General features: G+C 41.6%; 1 protein-coding gene across 5 annotated transcripts in view; it reads right to left on the bottom strand.

Moving 5' to 3' along the window:
• Positions 1-36: 36 nt before the first annotated feature.
• The window catches only part of LOC110500246 (uncharacterized), a 28,103-nt gene continuing 13,670 nt past the window's right edge, over positions 37-14,469 (bottom strand). For all 5 annotated transcript variants that reach the window (XM_090213138.1, XM_021577517.3, XM_090213141.1 and 2 more), the window contains 7 exons: positions 13,951-14,416; positions 9,427-13,827; positions 9,161-9,286; positions 8,859-9,012; positions 8,521-8,626; positions 1,913-2,094; positions 37-725 (listed from right to left, as the gene is read on the bottom strand). In XM_090213138.1, coding sequence (XP_090069264.1) covers positions 625-725; positions 1,913-2,094; positions 8,521-8,626; positions 8,859-9,012; positions 9,161-9,286; positions 9,427-13,827; positions 13,951-14,416 — 5,536 coding nt within the window. In that variant the 3' untranslated portion in view covers positions 37-624. The remainder of the gene's footprint in view (positions 726-1,912; positions 2,095-8,520; positions 8,627-8,858; positions 9,013-9,160; positions 9,287-9,426; positions 13,828-13,950; positions 14,417-14,469) is intronic.

The following is a 14,469-nucleotide window of genomic DNA, read 5'->3' as shown; positions in this document are numbered from 1 at the left end:
TTGTTGCATGTGGTTGAAAAGAACAGATGAGGAACACTACTTCAATTTCTTTATATCGCAAAAGTACAATAAATGTCTTTACAAACATACATATAAATACACAATTGAAGAAATATAACGCCGAAGCAGATGTTAATCTATACACAATCTACCTGTTTATAAAAAATAATAATATTACGAATAAATATATCTACATGAAATTAAAGGCAATTTACACAAAGGAACCAAAACGTTGATCTACGGAAATGTTCTTAGCCTTGATATAAACCATTTTTATTTATTTTTTAAATTTTACTTATTTTTTTTTTGTATTATGGTTTAGATCTGGGTTAGATCGTCAGTATGTATTAAACTTCTGAGAGAACTCCCAAGAATTCCCCAAAAAGTTGATTTTGGAATAGAAATGTTTATTTCTTAAAAGGGGCCTCCCCCTTCTGAGTGGTTCCTCTCGAGGTTTGAAGGTTTCCTTAGAGTATTTCTTTGCCGCTGCTCATTGGCCTCTTGGTTGGGTTAATTTAAATCACTTTGACAACTTTGTGACAACTTAAAAAAAAGGGCTTTATAAATAGAATGTCATTGCATTTTGATGTACTGAGGACTTCTGTGGACAGCTTCCTCATCAGCTTAAGAAATAGTGCATGTGTCACTCTGAGAAATCAGCAGGAAAGAGTTTATATTCATTGTGAAGATCCCATGTTTTGCAAACGCTTTGTCTGCCGTTGTGTCTGCAAAATAAATAAAGAATTATGTCAGAAACCAGCATTCTTGCAACTAAGAATCCTCATGTACATTGAACAAAAATATAAATGCAACATGCAAAGTGTTGGTTCCATGATTCATGAGCTGAAATAAAAGATCCCAGAAATGTCCTATATGAACAAAAAGCTTATTTCTCTCAAATTTGGTAAAAAATAATAATAATTACATCCCTGTTAGTGAGCATTTCTCCTTTGTCAAGATAATCCATCTACCTAACAGGTGTGGTATATCAAGAATAAACAGCATGATCATTACACAGGTGCACCTTGTCCTGGGGACAATAAAAGGCCACTCTAAAATGTGCAGCTTTGTCATACAACACAATGCCACAGATGTCTCAAGTTGAGGGAGTGTGTAATTGACATGCTGACTGCAGGATTGTCCAACAGAGGTGCTGCCAGATAATTGAATGTTAATTTCTCTACCATAAGCCACCTCAACCTTGTTTATAATGAATTTGGCAGTACGTCCAACCTGCCTCACTACTGCAGACCACGTGTATGGCGTTGTGTGGGCAAGCTGTTTGCAGAATGCCCCAGTTATGGTATGGGCAGGCATAAGCTATGGACAAAGAACACAACTGCATTTTATCAATGGAAATTTGAATACAGAGATACCGTGACAAGATCCTGAGGCCAACATCACCTCATGTTTCAGCATGATAATGCACTGCCTCATGTCGCAAGGATCTGTACACAATTCTTGGAAGCTGAAAATGTCTCAGTTCTTCCATGGCCTGCCTACTCACCAGACATGTCACCCATTTTCATTAAGCATGTTTGGGGTGCTCTGGGGTCAACGTGTACGACAGCGTGTTTCAAGTCTCGCCAATATACAGCAACTTCCCACAGCCATTGAAGAGGAGTGGGACAACATTCCACAGGCCACACACTGCATGAGGCAAATGGTGGTCACACCAGATATTGACTGTTTTTTTTATCCACGCCCCTACTTCTTTAAAAAATAAAAATTAAGGTATCTGTGACCAACAGATGCAAATCTGTATTCCCAGTTGTGATATCTAGCCTAATGAATGTATTTCAACTGACTCAGTAAAATCTTAGAAATTGCATTTTATATTTTTTGTTCAGTATATTTATTAGCTACACACGTAATCTTAACGAATTCTGTACAGGAAATTCTGATATCTCACCAGTTATAAATACAGGTAAACGAGCCGATACATTCTGGACCTGTAGGCGAACTAGACAGTGGAGGTAGTTGGGTCGTTCCCTTGAAATGACGTCACATTCATGGTAGGGTAAGACCTCCACCATTCCAGCCTCCTGGCAGATGTCCATGAATATTTTTTTGCCCTGTGCTTCCGCACTAGACCTGTAGAGGGAGGTAAGAACAGTTAGGATTTTACGGGATCATTAGTTACCATGAAATATAAAATGTACTTTGTCCAAGATTCAAATCAAATGCAGTGTCTTTGACTACCTGCCCTAGACATGTATCAAATCAAATCTAACTTAATTTTTTAAAAGTGCATTTAAAATCACAACACACTACAGTAAAACAATACACTTTTGCAAACAGAATAATAAAAAGTGTAATGAACAATTCTGGTGGTTAGTAAGGATCTTTTACGGGATGATAAGTACCTTTAAAAAATATTAAAATGTACTTTGGCCGACATTAAATGAAACGCAGTGTCTTTGATGACGAGTGCACTGCAATCAACTTTTAAAGGGGATTTCTGCTTGAGCTGACATCTGTGGCATTTACAGAATTAATTCTCTAAAATATCAACTCATCACTAGAGCTGTGGCGGTCATTACATTTTGTCAGCCGTGATTGTTAAGCAAATAACTGCCGGTCTCAAGGTAATTGACCGTTAATTAACAAACACATTTTTAGCATTTCCTGGCTTCCACACTGATGAAGACCTTTGGAACATCTACATTTTTTAAAAGTCTATTAAATCAATTTAATATAGCCGACACCATCACAATAAATCCATGATTTATTTGTGACAGGTCTAAAGAAACATGATATGAAGAAAATTAAATCTATTTCAGAAGAACAGAATAGCATACTCTATTGTCCTTATGGGAGCGCACACATGCGGCTATTCTGTGTTGAGCAGTTTAACAAAGAAACACATCCTCCTACACGCTTCAATTAGTGTTACAGTTGATGTCGGAAGTTTACAAACACCGTCGCCAAATACATTTAATCTCAGTTTTTCACAATTCCTGACATTTAATCCTAGTAAGAATTCCCTGTCTTAGGTCAGTTAGGATCACCACTTTATTTTAAGAATGTGAAATGTCAGAATAATAGTGGAGAGAATTATTTATTTCAGCTTTTATTTCTTTCATCACATTCCCAGTGGGTCAGAAGTTTACATATACTCAATTAGTATTTGGCAGCATTGCCTTTAAATTGTTTAACTTGGGTCAAACGTTTCGGGTAGCCTTCCACAAGCTTCCCACAATAAGTTGGGTGAATTTTGGCCCATTCCTCCTGATAGAGCTGGTAACTGAGTCAGGTTTGAGGGCCTCCTTGCTCTCACACACTTTTTCAGTTCTGCCCACACATTTTCTATAGGATTGAGGTCAGGGCTTTGTGATGGCCACTCAAAACCTTTGTTGTTCTTAAGCCATTTTGCCACAACTTTAGAAGTATGCTTGGGGTCATTGTCCATTTGGAAGACCAATTTGTGACCAAGCTTTAACTTCCTGACTGATGTCTTGAGATGATGCTTCAATTTATCCACATAATGTTCCTGCTCATGATGCCATCTATTTTGTGAAGTGCACCAGTCCCTCCTGCAGCAAAGCACCCCCACAACATGATTCTGCCACCCCGGTGCTTCACGGTTGGGATGGTGTTCTTTGGCTTGCAAGCATCTCCCTTTTTCCTCCAAACATAACAATGGTCATTATGGCCAAACAGTTATATTTTTGTTACATCAGACAAGAGGACATTTCTCCAAAAAGTACAATCTTTGTCCCCATATGCAGTTGCAAACCGTAGTCTGGCTTTTTTTATGGTGGTTGTGGAGCAGTGGCTTCTTCCTTGCTGAGAGGCCTTTCAGGTTATGTCGATATAGGACTCGTTTTACTGTGGATATAGATACTTTTGTACCTTTTTTCTCCAGCATCTTCACAAGGTCCTTTGCTGTTGTTCTGGGATTGATTTGCACTTTTCACACCAAAGTACGTTGATCTCTAGGAGACAGAACGCGTCTCCTTCCTGAGCGGTATGTACAGATGAACGTGGTACCTTCAGGCGTTTGGAAATTGCTCCTCAGGATGAACCAGACTTGTGGAGATCTACAATTTTTTTCTGAGGTCTTGGCTGATTTCTTTTGATTTTCCCATGCTGTCAAGCAAAGAGGCACTGAGTTTGAAGGTAGGCCTTGAAATACATCCACAGACCCAAAGACTCAAATGATGTCAATTAGTCTATCAGAAGCTTCGTAAGCCATGACATAATTTTCTGGAATTTTCCAAGCTGTTTAAAGGCACAGTCAACTTAGTGTATGTAAACTTCTGACCCACTGGAATTGTGATTATAATCTGTCTGTAAACAATGGTTGGAAAATGACTTGTGTCATGCACAGAGTAGATGTCCTAACTGACTTGCCAAAACTATAGTTCGATAACAATACATTTGTGAAGTGGTTGAAAAACGAGTTTTAATGACTCCAACCGAAGTGTATGTAAACCTCCGACTTCAACTGTATATATTCAACTTTAGTTGTGATACGTTGTCAAACGTTGGGCTATATGTTTTGATTTTTAATACATTCTAAGGCTGCATGATGCGACTTGCATGAAAGACATGAGCTCTTTGTTTTTTGAGCAGGCTGTTAACACTTCATCAGTCTCTCATTCACAATTTGACAAGCACTTGATAGTGCCTCGAATTTCCCGGCGGCATCCCTCTAGTGTGGCCGTAATGCCCCCTAATAAAATTGAAATAAAAACATGCATTTTGTGGCTGTTGTGCCCTTGGGCTGAATATAGTAATTATAATTCCCTTCTCCCGGCTGCATGTTCCGACGGACGTCTCACTCACATGGTTGTCAGATATCTCAATTCTTATTAGCCAATGCCCGTAACGTGATCAGGTGCTTCTTACAGGCATCTATCTCAGCTCTGAAGTAGGCTACAAGTGAAGACAAGACACATCGAGGACGCAACTGCGCTAATCAATCTTAGCAAATTCCGAGGTGCATATTGAAGGTGCTAGAACTGTCCACGTTTACTTTTCGTCAGCCAACAAGATGAGTAGGCCTAACGAAGAGCAAAAGTACTAGCCTATGTCAATCTACAATTTTTTTCATTTTACCTTTTTATTTAACTAGGCAAGTCAGTTAATAACACATTCTTATTGTCAATGACAGTCTACCGGGGAACAGTGGGTTAACTGCCTTGTTCAGGGGGCAGAACAACAGATTTTTACCTTGTGAGCTCAGGGATTCGATCTCGCAACCTTTCGGTTACAAGTTCAACACCACTCGGCTATCTGCCGCTCCACAACCCCCCATAGTTATAAAGTTGACCTATTCTATTGGTCCGAGAGAGAAATATTCCAAACATCGTCTGGGACAGTTGTGGGTTGCGATTAAATACCAAATTAATACAACTACCTGCATCAAAAAAACTTTCAAAAGCAATGAGGCTGAAACAACAGATCAGAATTTATTTATTTTTTAAATGTTGATAAACTATTAGGATATTTCTTCACCTTTATAAGCGCAGCGATACGCACATGGCAGTAGGCTATAAGCGCGAATGTTCCAAAATGCAATCAATTAGCGGGAAAACACCATTCTCTAAAATGCATGCAATTATACATGTAATGCTTTATTATAAAGGAGCATTTTTATGGTGAAAATGATCTTCCCCAGACTTGAAAATCACACACCGCCTTATGCCACTGGTTACAAAGCGGATTAATGTGCTTAATTTTAAGTAGTTATTTGGCCACTTTAGTTGTGATACTAACCTTATTAAAACATATAGGCCCATGGGCTAGGCTACATGAGGTGTGATACTAGCCTTATTAAAACATATAGGCCCATGGGCTAGGCTACATGAGGTGTGATACTAACCTTATTAAAACATATAGGCCTATGGGCTAGGCTACATGAGGTGTGATACTAACCTTATAGGACTATGGACTAGACTACATGAGGTGTGATACTAACCTTATTAAAACATATAGGACTATGGGCTAGGCTACATGAGGTGTGATACTAACCTTATAGGACTATGGACTAGACTACATGAGGTGTGATACTAACCTTATAGGACTATGGACTAGACTACATGAGGTGTGATACTAACCTTATTAAAACATATAGGACTATGGGCTAGGCTACATGAGGTGTGATACTAGCCTTATTAAAACATATAGGCCCATGGGCTAGGCTACATGAGGTGTGATACTAACCTTATTAAAACATATAGGCCTATGGGCTAGGCTACATGAGGTGTGATACTAACCTTATAGGACTATGGACTAGACTACATGAGGTGTGATACTAACCTTATTAAAACATATAGGACTATGGGCTAGGCTACATGAGGTGTGATACTAACCTTATTAAAACATATAGGACTATGGGCTAGGCTACATGAGGTGTGATACTAACCTAATCAAAACATATAGGCCTATGGGCTAGGCTACATGAGGTGTGATACTAACCTTATTAAAACATATAGGACTATGGGCTAGGCTACATGAGGTGTGATACTAACCTTATTAAAACATATAGGACTATGGGCTAGGCTACATGAGGTGTGATACTAACCTTATCAAAACATATAGGCCCATGGGCTACATGAGGTGTGATACTAACCTTATAGGACTATGGGCTAGGCTACATGAGGTGTGATACTAACCTTATCAAAACATATAGGCCCATGGGCTACATGAGGTGTGATACTAACCTTATTAAAACATATAGGACTATGGGCTAGGCTACATGAGGTGTGATACTAACCTTATTAAAACATATAGGACTATGGGCTAGGCTACATGAGGTGTGATACTAACCTTATTAAAACATATAGGACTATGGGCTAGGCTACATGAGGTGTGATACTAACCTTATCAAAACATATAGGCCCATGGGCTACATGAGGTGTGATACTAACCTTATAGGACTATGGGCTAGGCTACATGAGGTGTGATACTAACCTTATCAAAACATATAGGCCCATGGGCTACATGGGGTGTGATACTAACCTTATAGGCCCATGGGTTAGGCTACATGAGGTGTGATACTAAACTTATCAAAACATATAGGCCCATGGGCTACATGAGGTGTGATACTAACCTTATAGGACTATGGGCTAGGCTACATGAGGTGTGATACTAACCTTATTAAAACATATAGGACTATGGGCTAGGCTACATGAGGTGTGATACTAACCTTATCAAAACATATAGGCCCATGGGCTACATGAGGTGTGATACTAACCTTATAGGACTATGGGCTAGGCTACATGAGGTGTGATACTAACCTTATTAAAACATATAGGACTATGGGCTAGGCTACATGAGGTGTGATACTAACCTTATTAAAACATATAGGACTATGGGCTAGGCTACATGAGGTGTGATACTAACCTTATCAAAACATATAGGCCCATGGGCTACATGAGGTGTGATACTAACCTTATAGGACTATGGGCTAGGCTACATGAGGTGTGATACTAACCTTATCAAAACATATAGGCCCATGGGCTACATGGGGTGTGATACTAACCTTATAGGCCCATGGGCTAGGCTACATGAGGTGTGATACTAACCTTATTAAAACATATAGGCCTATGGGCTAGGCTACATGAGGTGTGATACTAACCTTATTAAAACATATAGGCCCATGGGCTACATGAGGTGTGATACTAACCTTATTAAAACATATAGGCCCATGGGCTACATGAGGTGTGATACTAACCTTATTAAAACATATAGGCCCATGGGCTAGGCTACATGAGGTGTGCTACTATGATTTGAAAAAGTCGCCAAAAAAAAGGCATGTGCTGTTTCTTGCCTTACTACACACAAGCTGGGCATCATTCACAAGTGATAGTATATCATTCACAAGTGATAGGCTAATATTGTCACCCATCAGACTATTCTTGATTTAATCTGGTCTTTACATGTACTAAATAATATGCGTGAGATTTGTTTGGATTTAGAATGGACCATTAACATGCACCTGTCTCGGGGGAGGGGAAAATACGTAATCTATGCTATCTATAGCGAATGGAGGACGCTTTTCCCCTGGTTCATTTTCATGCCAGCCAGGTAGGTTATACTCCTGTTTGTAAAGAGAAGCAATGTGCTTAATATTAGGAAAGTTGAGAAATATAGTATGCCAAGCCTATAGGAAGCTGATGGGATCCTCTTTTGAAAAGGTCTTCTAAACTGTTTTCTCACGCAATTGCATAGCCTATAGAATTGTTGCACAACATGAGCTCATGGGCACTCATGAAGTGTTTGATTAGATTTTTGTTTACATTTGCATTGATGTCAGAGTGATTAGAGGGACAGAGTGATTAGTGCTGAGTACCAGGCAGTTAGCACGTTTGGTAGGCTACTAATGACCATCGGCAGCATCAGAGCTGGAAGCCTAGTCACCGTGACTAAACAGTCAAGTGGAATTTGACTGTGGTCATGACTGGTGACTGCCAGTGTGGGAGTAATATGGTCACCGCCCTAACAGCCCTAGTCGTCACCACACATCCAAAGTAGCCACCAAGGTTCTTACAAGCGCAAGAATAAGCTTACCGTGCATTCTCTTTCAGCTTCCGGCTATCTCTGTAGTGCAAGAGCCATTTCCACTTCCCTTTTTTACTCAATCCCTCCAGGAAACCAGACATTTTCTTCATGTTGCCTGAGAGAGAGCGAGAGTTACTCAGCGACTCGCACATTCCATGCAATGTTGGGAGGGGACATAGCCTGGTCCCAGTTCTGTTTCTTGCCAAACATCAGCCATAAGAGTTGGCACGATGACACAAACTGATCTGGGACCAGGCTAGGGACATCCTAGTTGCCTGTGAAAACAAAATAACATGTAGAAAATACACTTTTTATATGTTCTCTTGCAAATAGAGAAGCGTCCATACTGAGACTGAGTGTGTGCAGAGCTGCTCCCTCAAACACCACGAAACCGCCTTTGCTGAAGAGTTCTTGGTGGGTCAGGTTCACGATGTCATCAGGACGGTCAATACCAGCAAACAACACATTCTGAGACTTCTTTAACTCAAGCAAGTGAGGGACCTGAGGGTAGAACAGAAATCTCAAAATGACGACGTGTAATGACAAAGTATACCGATTCAAAAGGTTGGATTTCGAACCTGGATTGGTTATTCTTTTCCGGGAGTTTGAGATACTTTTTATAAGTCTACAATGGGTATAAAAGTCTTACCTCACAAATGTGTTCAGCGATATCTTCGTTCCTTAAGATGATGTGTAGAGGGCACAATGGACTATCCTTTCCCAGGCAGAATTGAGACTGTTCTACCGCAATGTGGCCCTCTGCTTCTAACAGCTCCTACAAAATTAAAATGCTTGTTTTTAAACGTGGCGGAATAATTAATATTTTGGCTTTCATTAATTGTACTAATGGTTTTCATAGACTAGTCCCAGTTCTGTTTGCACTGCATAGGCTAACGTTTTTTACATTCATCTTACCTTCGTCTCTCTGAAGAATGGGTCAGATGATGTCACCAGTATGTAGAACCTGAACTTGTTCTTACATGACTGTCTCACAACAGAGTTCAGATTATCATGCAGGCTGTCATACATGTCCTCCTTCATCTTCCCACAGAAGTCTTTGTCTTTGCTTGGAGCTCGAGACTTTGGCGAACTGTTTCTCTTTGCGTCTTCTCTCTTGAGTCTATCAGTTCTGGATGGGTATTTTTTGCCTGCACAGACCTCAGTCATCATAGCATGGTACACCCTGAAACTATCCACAACCAGATCTGAAACTTTTACATGCGTCATCTCACTGCCCTTTGTACAGGAAAGTTTCTTAAGATGCTGAGGTTCTCCATCTGTTTCTTCAGGCATAGCCATCCTTTCAGGCATCTCCACTCTGATCTTTTGTCCCGCAAGTGATGGTATCGCCTCCCAGTGCTCCTCGGAGCCGTCCTGATCCTCCTGTAGACTGGAAAAGTGCGCTGTCACAGCCGGGCTACTGGTGGAAGCTCTTTCTTCTACGTTTGACCTGCGGTGTCTCGATCGGATGTACCTGTTGCTGCTACTACTCTTACGTTTTAGCATCTGGTTCATTCTCTCTGAGAAGATGAGGGTCTCCAGATCCATAGATGACTGAGTAAGATCAGATTCCTCAGCGTTATGTGTATCATCCCACCTCTTGGAGAACTCCAGAAAACTGCTCATGCCCTGTCTGTTCGAGTCAGGAACTGTCCGTGTGTGCATGCTTGCTGTAGGTTTTAAAACGGGATAGTTTTCATAGGTGATTCTGTTTCCTTTGTGATCCAAAACGGTAACTAAGCGTGGCTTTGCCACTGAGGAGTCTTCTTCCTTGGTCATATCCATCTGGCTGCCACTCCTCTTAGCCCTACAATACTTTAACCACTCCTGTTGGTTCTCTTCCATATGGGAAAGTATTTTGTCTGATTCTTCAGACTGGATGGTGACTGACGAGGAAGTGCCTTGCTTGTTGAAGTCCAAAACCCCATCAAATCCCCTTTGCTCCCATTCCTGAGACTGGCGTAAAGAGTTGATGAAGTCAAGTCTTGTTTTATTTAACCGGAATTTACTTCTTAAATGTTTGTCATCTGATATCCAATTGGTCTCTAAACTGGATTCAATGTTGTCTTTATCTACAGAAGGTGCCTCGTTTTCACCCATAACATCCTCATCATCGGCCATAACATCCTCATCAGCCATAACATCCTCATCATCACCCATAACATCCTCATCAGCCATAACATCCTCATAATCTTGCAAAACTGCAATCTGTCTCATCTCTGTGGCATACTGTGTGTTATAAGGGTGAGCATTAGTGTTTGAGCGGACAGGGGTATCGGTTTGTTTGCTTTTTAGGACATCTGAAGACATAGGGTCAATATCTGTTTGTCCTTCTTCCCAGTTGTACTGTCCTCTGCTGTCCTCACTCTTGGAGACATTCACAATCATGGCAGGTTTCTGGCTGTTTGGCTGGGGCTGAGTAAAACTGTGCACTGAAAGGTTCTGAGAAGCTGCTGTTGGTCCACTGCCCGCTGGAATACTCAGATGGGTGGACTGTAGGATGAGCTCACTTAAGGCAGGACGCAAGCAAGTCTCTCTTTCTAAAGCAATTTCACTAAAGTTCCCAGTTAATGTTGTTTCATTGGACAGGACTTCCGGGTGGATTGATGGCACAGAGAAGGCAGCTTTCTCTGTTAAGGAACAGTGGGTGTTGGGAAACGAGTAAGAGAAACTATGCAGCGAATGGCGACTTGAATTAGCATGCAGGTCTGGTTCAACAGCGGCAAGTCGCGTATTCGAATATGGATCGTAATCACTTCTTTCCTTTAAAGAAGATGAGGGGGTGTTGAGAGGTGTGCTAGTGGCGATTGGGTTCTTGCGAGGATCAGCCAATACTTGAGAGAACCGATTATCAATGGCTTCCAGATTATTTGGTTTGTTATTGTTGCTGGATTTATGCAGATTGTGCAACCCAGTAGCAGCCCTAGCTTTATAGAGACTAAGACTTGGTTCATGATGATCCTTTTCATTTTCAATGAGCGCAAGACCACTATCGAGGTTGGGACTGTTGGTGTCTTTTGCATTGGGCAACAAAACAGTGTTTGGTGTGTGATGGTCATAAGAAAATCCTGGAACGAAAGGTGGCTCGTCTTCTGTAGGAGTTGGGCATCTGCCGTAACCTTCCCCAGTGCTGAGGGGTTTGCTGACCCCATCGGCATCACAGATGGCCAAGGAGGCACTGCAGATGTCAGGAATGGGGATGTAACCATACAGCACCTCATCCACAGTTGGGCATCGACTGACAGATTCTGTTCCCTTTGAAAATATTTTTGCTAGCATTTCACCTGATAACACATTAGCACTATCACAGACTGTGATCAGTGTCTCTTTCTGACTTGGGTGAGTATCATGCACCTCTGTGTGATTGATATCCTGGCTATTCTTCTCTAGTCCAATAAATGGTATTTCTACTCCAATAAATGGAATTTCTACCTGACCTTGCGCCATCTCTGATACCTCACCTATTGAATGTAGCTCATCTGTGTGTGCGATGTCTTCCCTGGGAATCAGTGGTATTTCTACCTGACCTGTCAGTCTTTCTAATGTCTCGTCTTGAGAATGTTGGGACCCTGGCGGGAATGTTGTGGAACTTTGAGTTGTGACATCATCAGATTTACTCTGACCTTGCATCAATTCTTTTTCCTGTTCTTTAGTTTGTACATCAGCCTCATTTATTTCATGTTTAGCCACTCCTAAAACATTATTGGGCTGAATGAGTGTGTCAAACTCGCCTACAAAAGGCACGTTCCCATCGCATTCTGGAAATACTTGCGTGGGCAGTACATCTTTACATTTAATCTCACCACGCATCTCTGGCAGTACTCTGCTAGTCCCAGCAGAAACATCTCCACCCTGCCCCATTGGTAGTTCCTCATCCGTGGAACCATTTATATCATGCACTACAGTGGGTTCTACGTCTATGTACAGCTTGCCATTACATTTCACAGGTAGTGTCGTATCTCTCAGATCATTTCCACCATGCAACACTGCCAGTGTTTCTGTTTGGGAATCATTTTCAGTATGTGATATCTCTGGTAGTGTCTCAGCCACAGACGTGTTCCCATCACACACCACAGGTGGTGTTTTATCTCCTGAATCTTCTCCACAAATCACCGCTGGTAGGGTCTCATCTCTAGTATCATTCCCATCCTGCATTGCAGTTTGCACCTGGTCTTTGGTGTTTCCATAATCTCTGGGAACATTTTCACTGTGCACTGCTTTGAGTGCCTTATCGTTATCAATGAAATCCTTCCCAACATGCACAGCAGTTTGTGCTTTAGTGATTTCCTTGTTTGTGGTATCTTTCCCAGCATGCACTGCTTCTGGTTTTGCCGCTTCAACAGAATCCTTCACGTTGTGATCTACTTTGTGCATCTCCTCTTTTGACTCACTGCCATCACAGATGACAGCGTGAGCCCTGTCTCTGGCTTCATTTGCACTACGCTCCACTGTGTCAGCCATATTGGCAGCATCACCATCCATCTGCACTTCTGTGCATGGCATTGTTTTGACTGAATCGTTATCTTTAAGTTGTTGCTCCTTATTGACATCCTTAGAGCCCATGGTTTTAAGACACACTGCGTTTGGTTCTCCATCACCCGTCATCTCCTCCTCATTTTGGAGGAGCTTTTTGTTGTTGCCTTCCAAAACCTGAGCAGTTTGAGTCTCCAGGAGCTTTTTGTTGTTGCCCTCCAAAACCTGAGCAGTTTGAGTCTCCAGGAGCTTTTTGTTGTTGCCCTCCAAAACCTGAGCAGTTTGAGTCTCCAGGAGCTTTTTGTTGTTGCCCTCCAAAACCTGAGCAGTTTGAGTCTCCAGGAGCTTTTTGTTGTTGCCCTCCAAAACCTGAGCAGTTTGAGTCTCCAGGAGCTTTTTGTTGTTGCCTTCCAAAACCTGAGCAGTTTGAGTCTCCAGGAGCTTTTTGTTGTTGCCCTCCAAAACCTGAGCAGTTTGAGTCTCCAGGAGCTTTTTGTTGTTGCCCTCCAAAACCTGAGCAGTTTGAGTCTCCAGGAGCTTTTTGTTGTTGCCCTCCAAAACCTGAGCAGTTTGAGTCTCCAGGAGCTTTTTGTTGTTGCCCTCCAAAACCTGAGCAGTTTGAGTCTCCAGGAGCTTCTCTTGATGAATGTACACACTTGCTGCCTGTTCACACAAAAGTATGTACGATCGATCACTTTCCAAAGTTCTTTCGTAAGGGGACACACCATTTTGGAGGGTACCCTTGCTGTCAATCTCATGGTTGTTGGTTTCATAGTCTTCATCATCACCCAGGTCACTTGATTTTTCTGACATCACGCTGTCCACACGGTCTCTGTAAAAAACCTGCAGAGAAAGAGAACACCAAGATAAACAATGGATCATTGCAACAACAAACAAAAAAAAGTCTACAAAAGATTTATTGGAAAACATGTGTGGTTTAAATATATCATATATTTGTTTTCCAACCTTTAACTCAACACTTGTACTTTGTTTTGGACAAGAGATGGTTTCCTTGTGCAGGCCAGTTGCTGGTAGGTATGATGGATGATTTTTCAAATCTATTCTCCGCTTAGACTCTGTGTCTAGAGAGTCTAGCACAGTTGAGGTTGTTTTCATTGAAAGGTCCAATACCTCAGCTTCCAGGCTTAATGGTTGTGCTTTTTTTTGACCCATTTTACTAAGGTCCAAAACGTCAGGTTCTGGTATCCTGGAGAGGGCTATATAAGCAGGGGAACTTGTCTTGGTCCCAGGTGGAACCTGGGCTGGTACCATTCCATGAGCCACTTCTATAGAATCCTTTTTTTCCAAACATGTTAGACTTGAGTCTGCCTGGCAGAACCTCGCAGTGGACCTGCTGTAGAAAAGACCTATCCACATGTGGATGATGAGCTGAACCTGTTCCTTTGTGTCCTTAATGTCAAAATCCCATGGGCTGTACAGAGAGGGAGTGCAGAGGGATGAAGGGAAAGGACAGAGAAAAATCAG

The sequence above is a fragment of the Oncorhynchus mykiss genome, chromosome 2 (genome assembly GCF_057628025.1).
Source record: "Oncorhynchus mykiss isolate SJ-2025 chromosome 2, ASM5762802v1, whole genome shotgun sequence".
Taxonomy (NCBI): Eukaryota; Metazoa; Chordata; class Actinopteri; order Salmoniformes; family Salmonidae; genus Oncorhynchus; species Oncorhynchus mykiss.
Note: the sequence above shows the minus strand (reverse complement) of the source record. Positions and strands in the feature narration are given on the sequence as shown.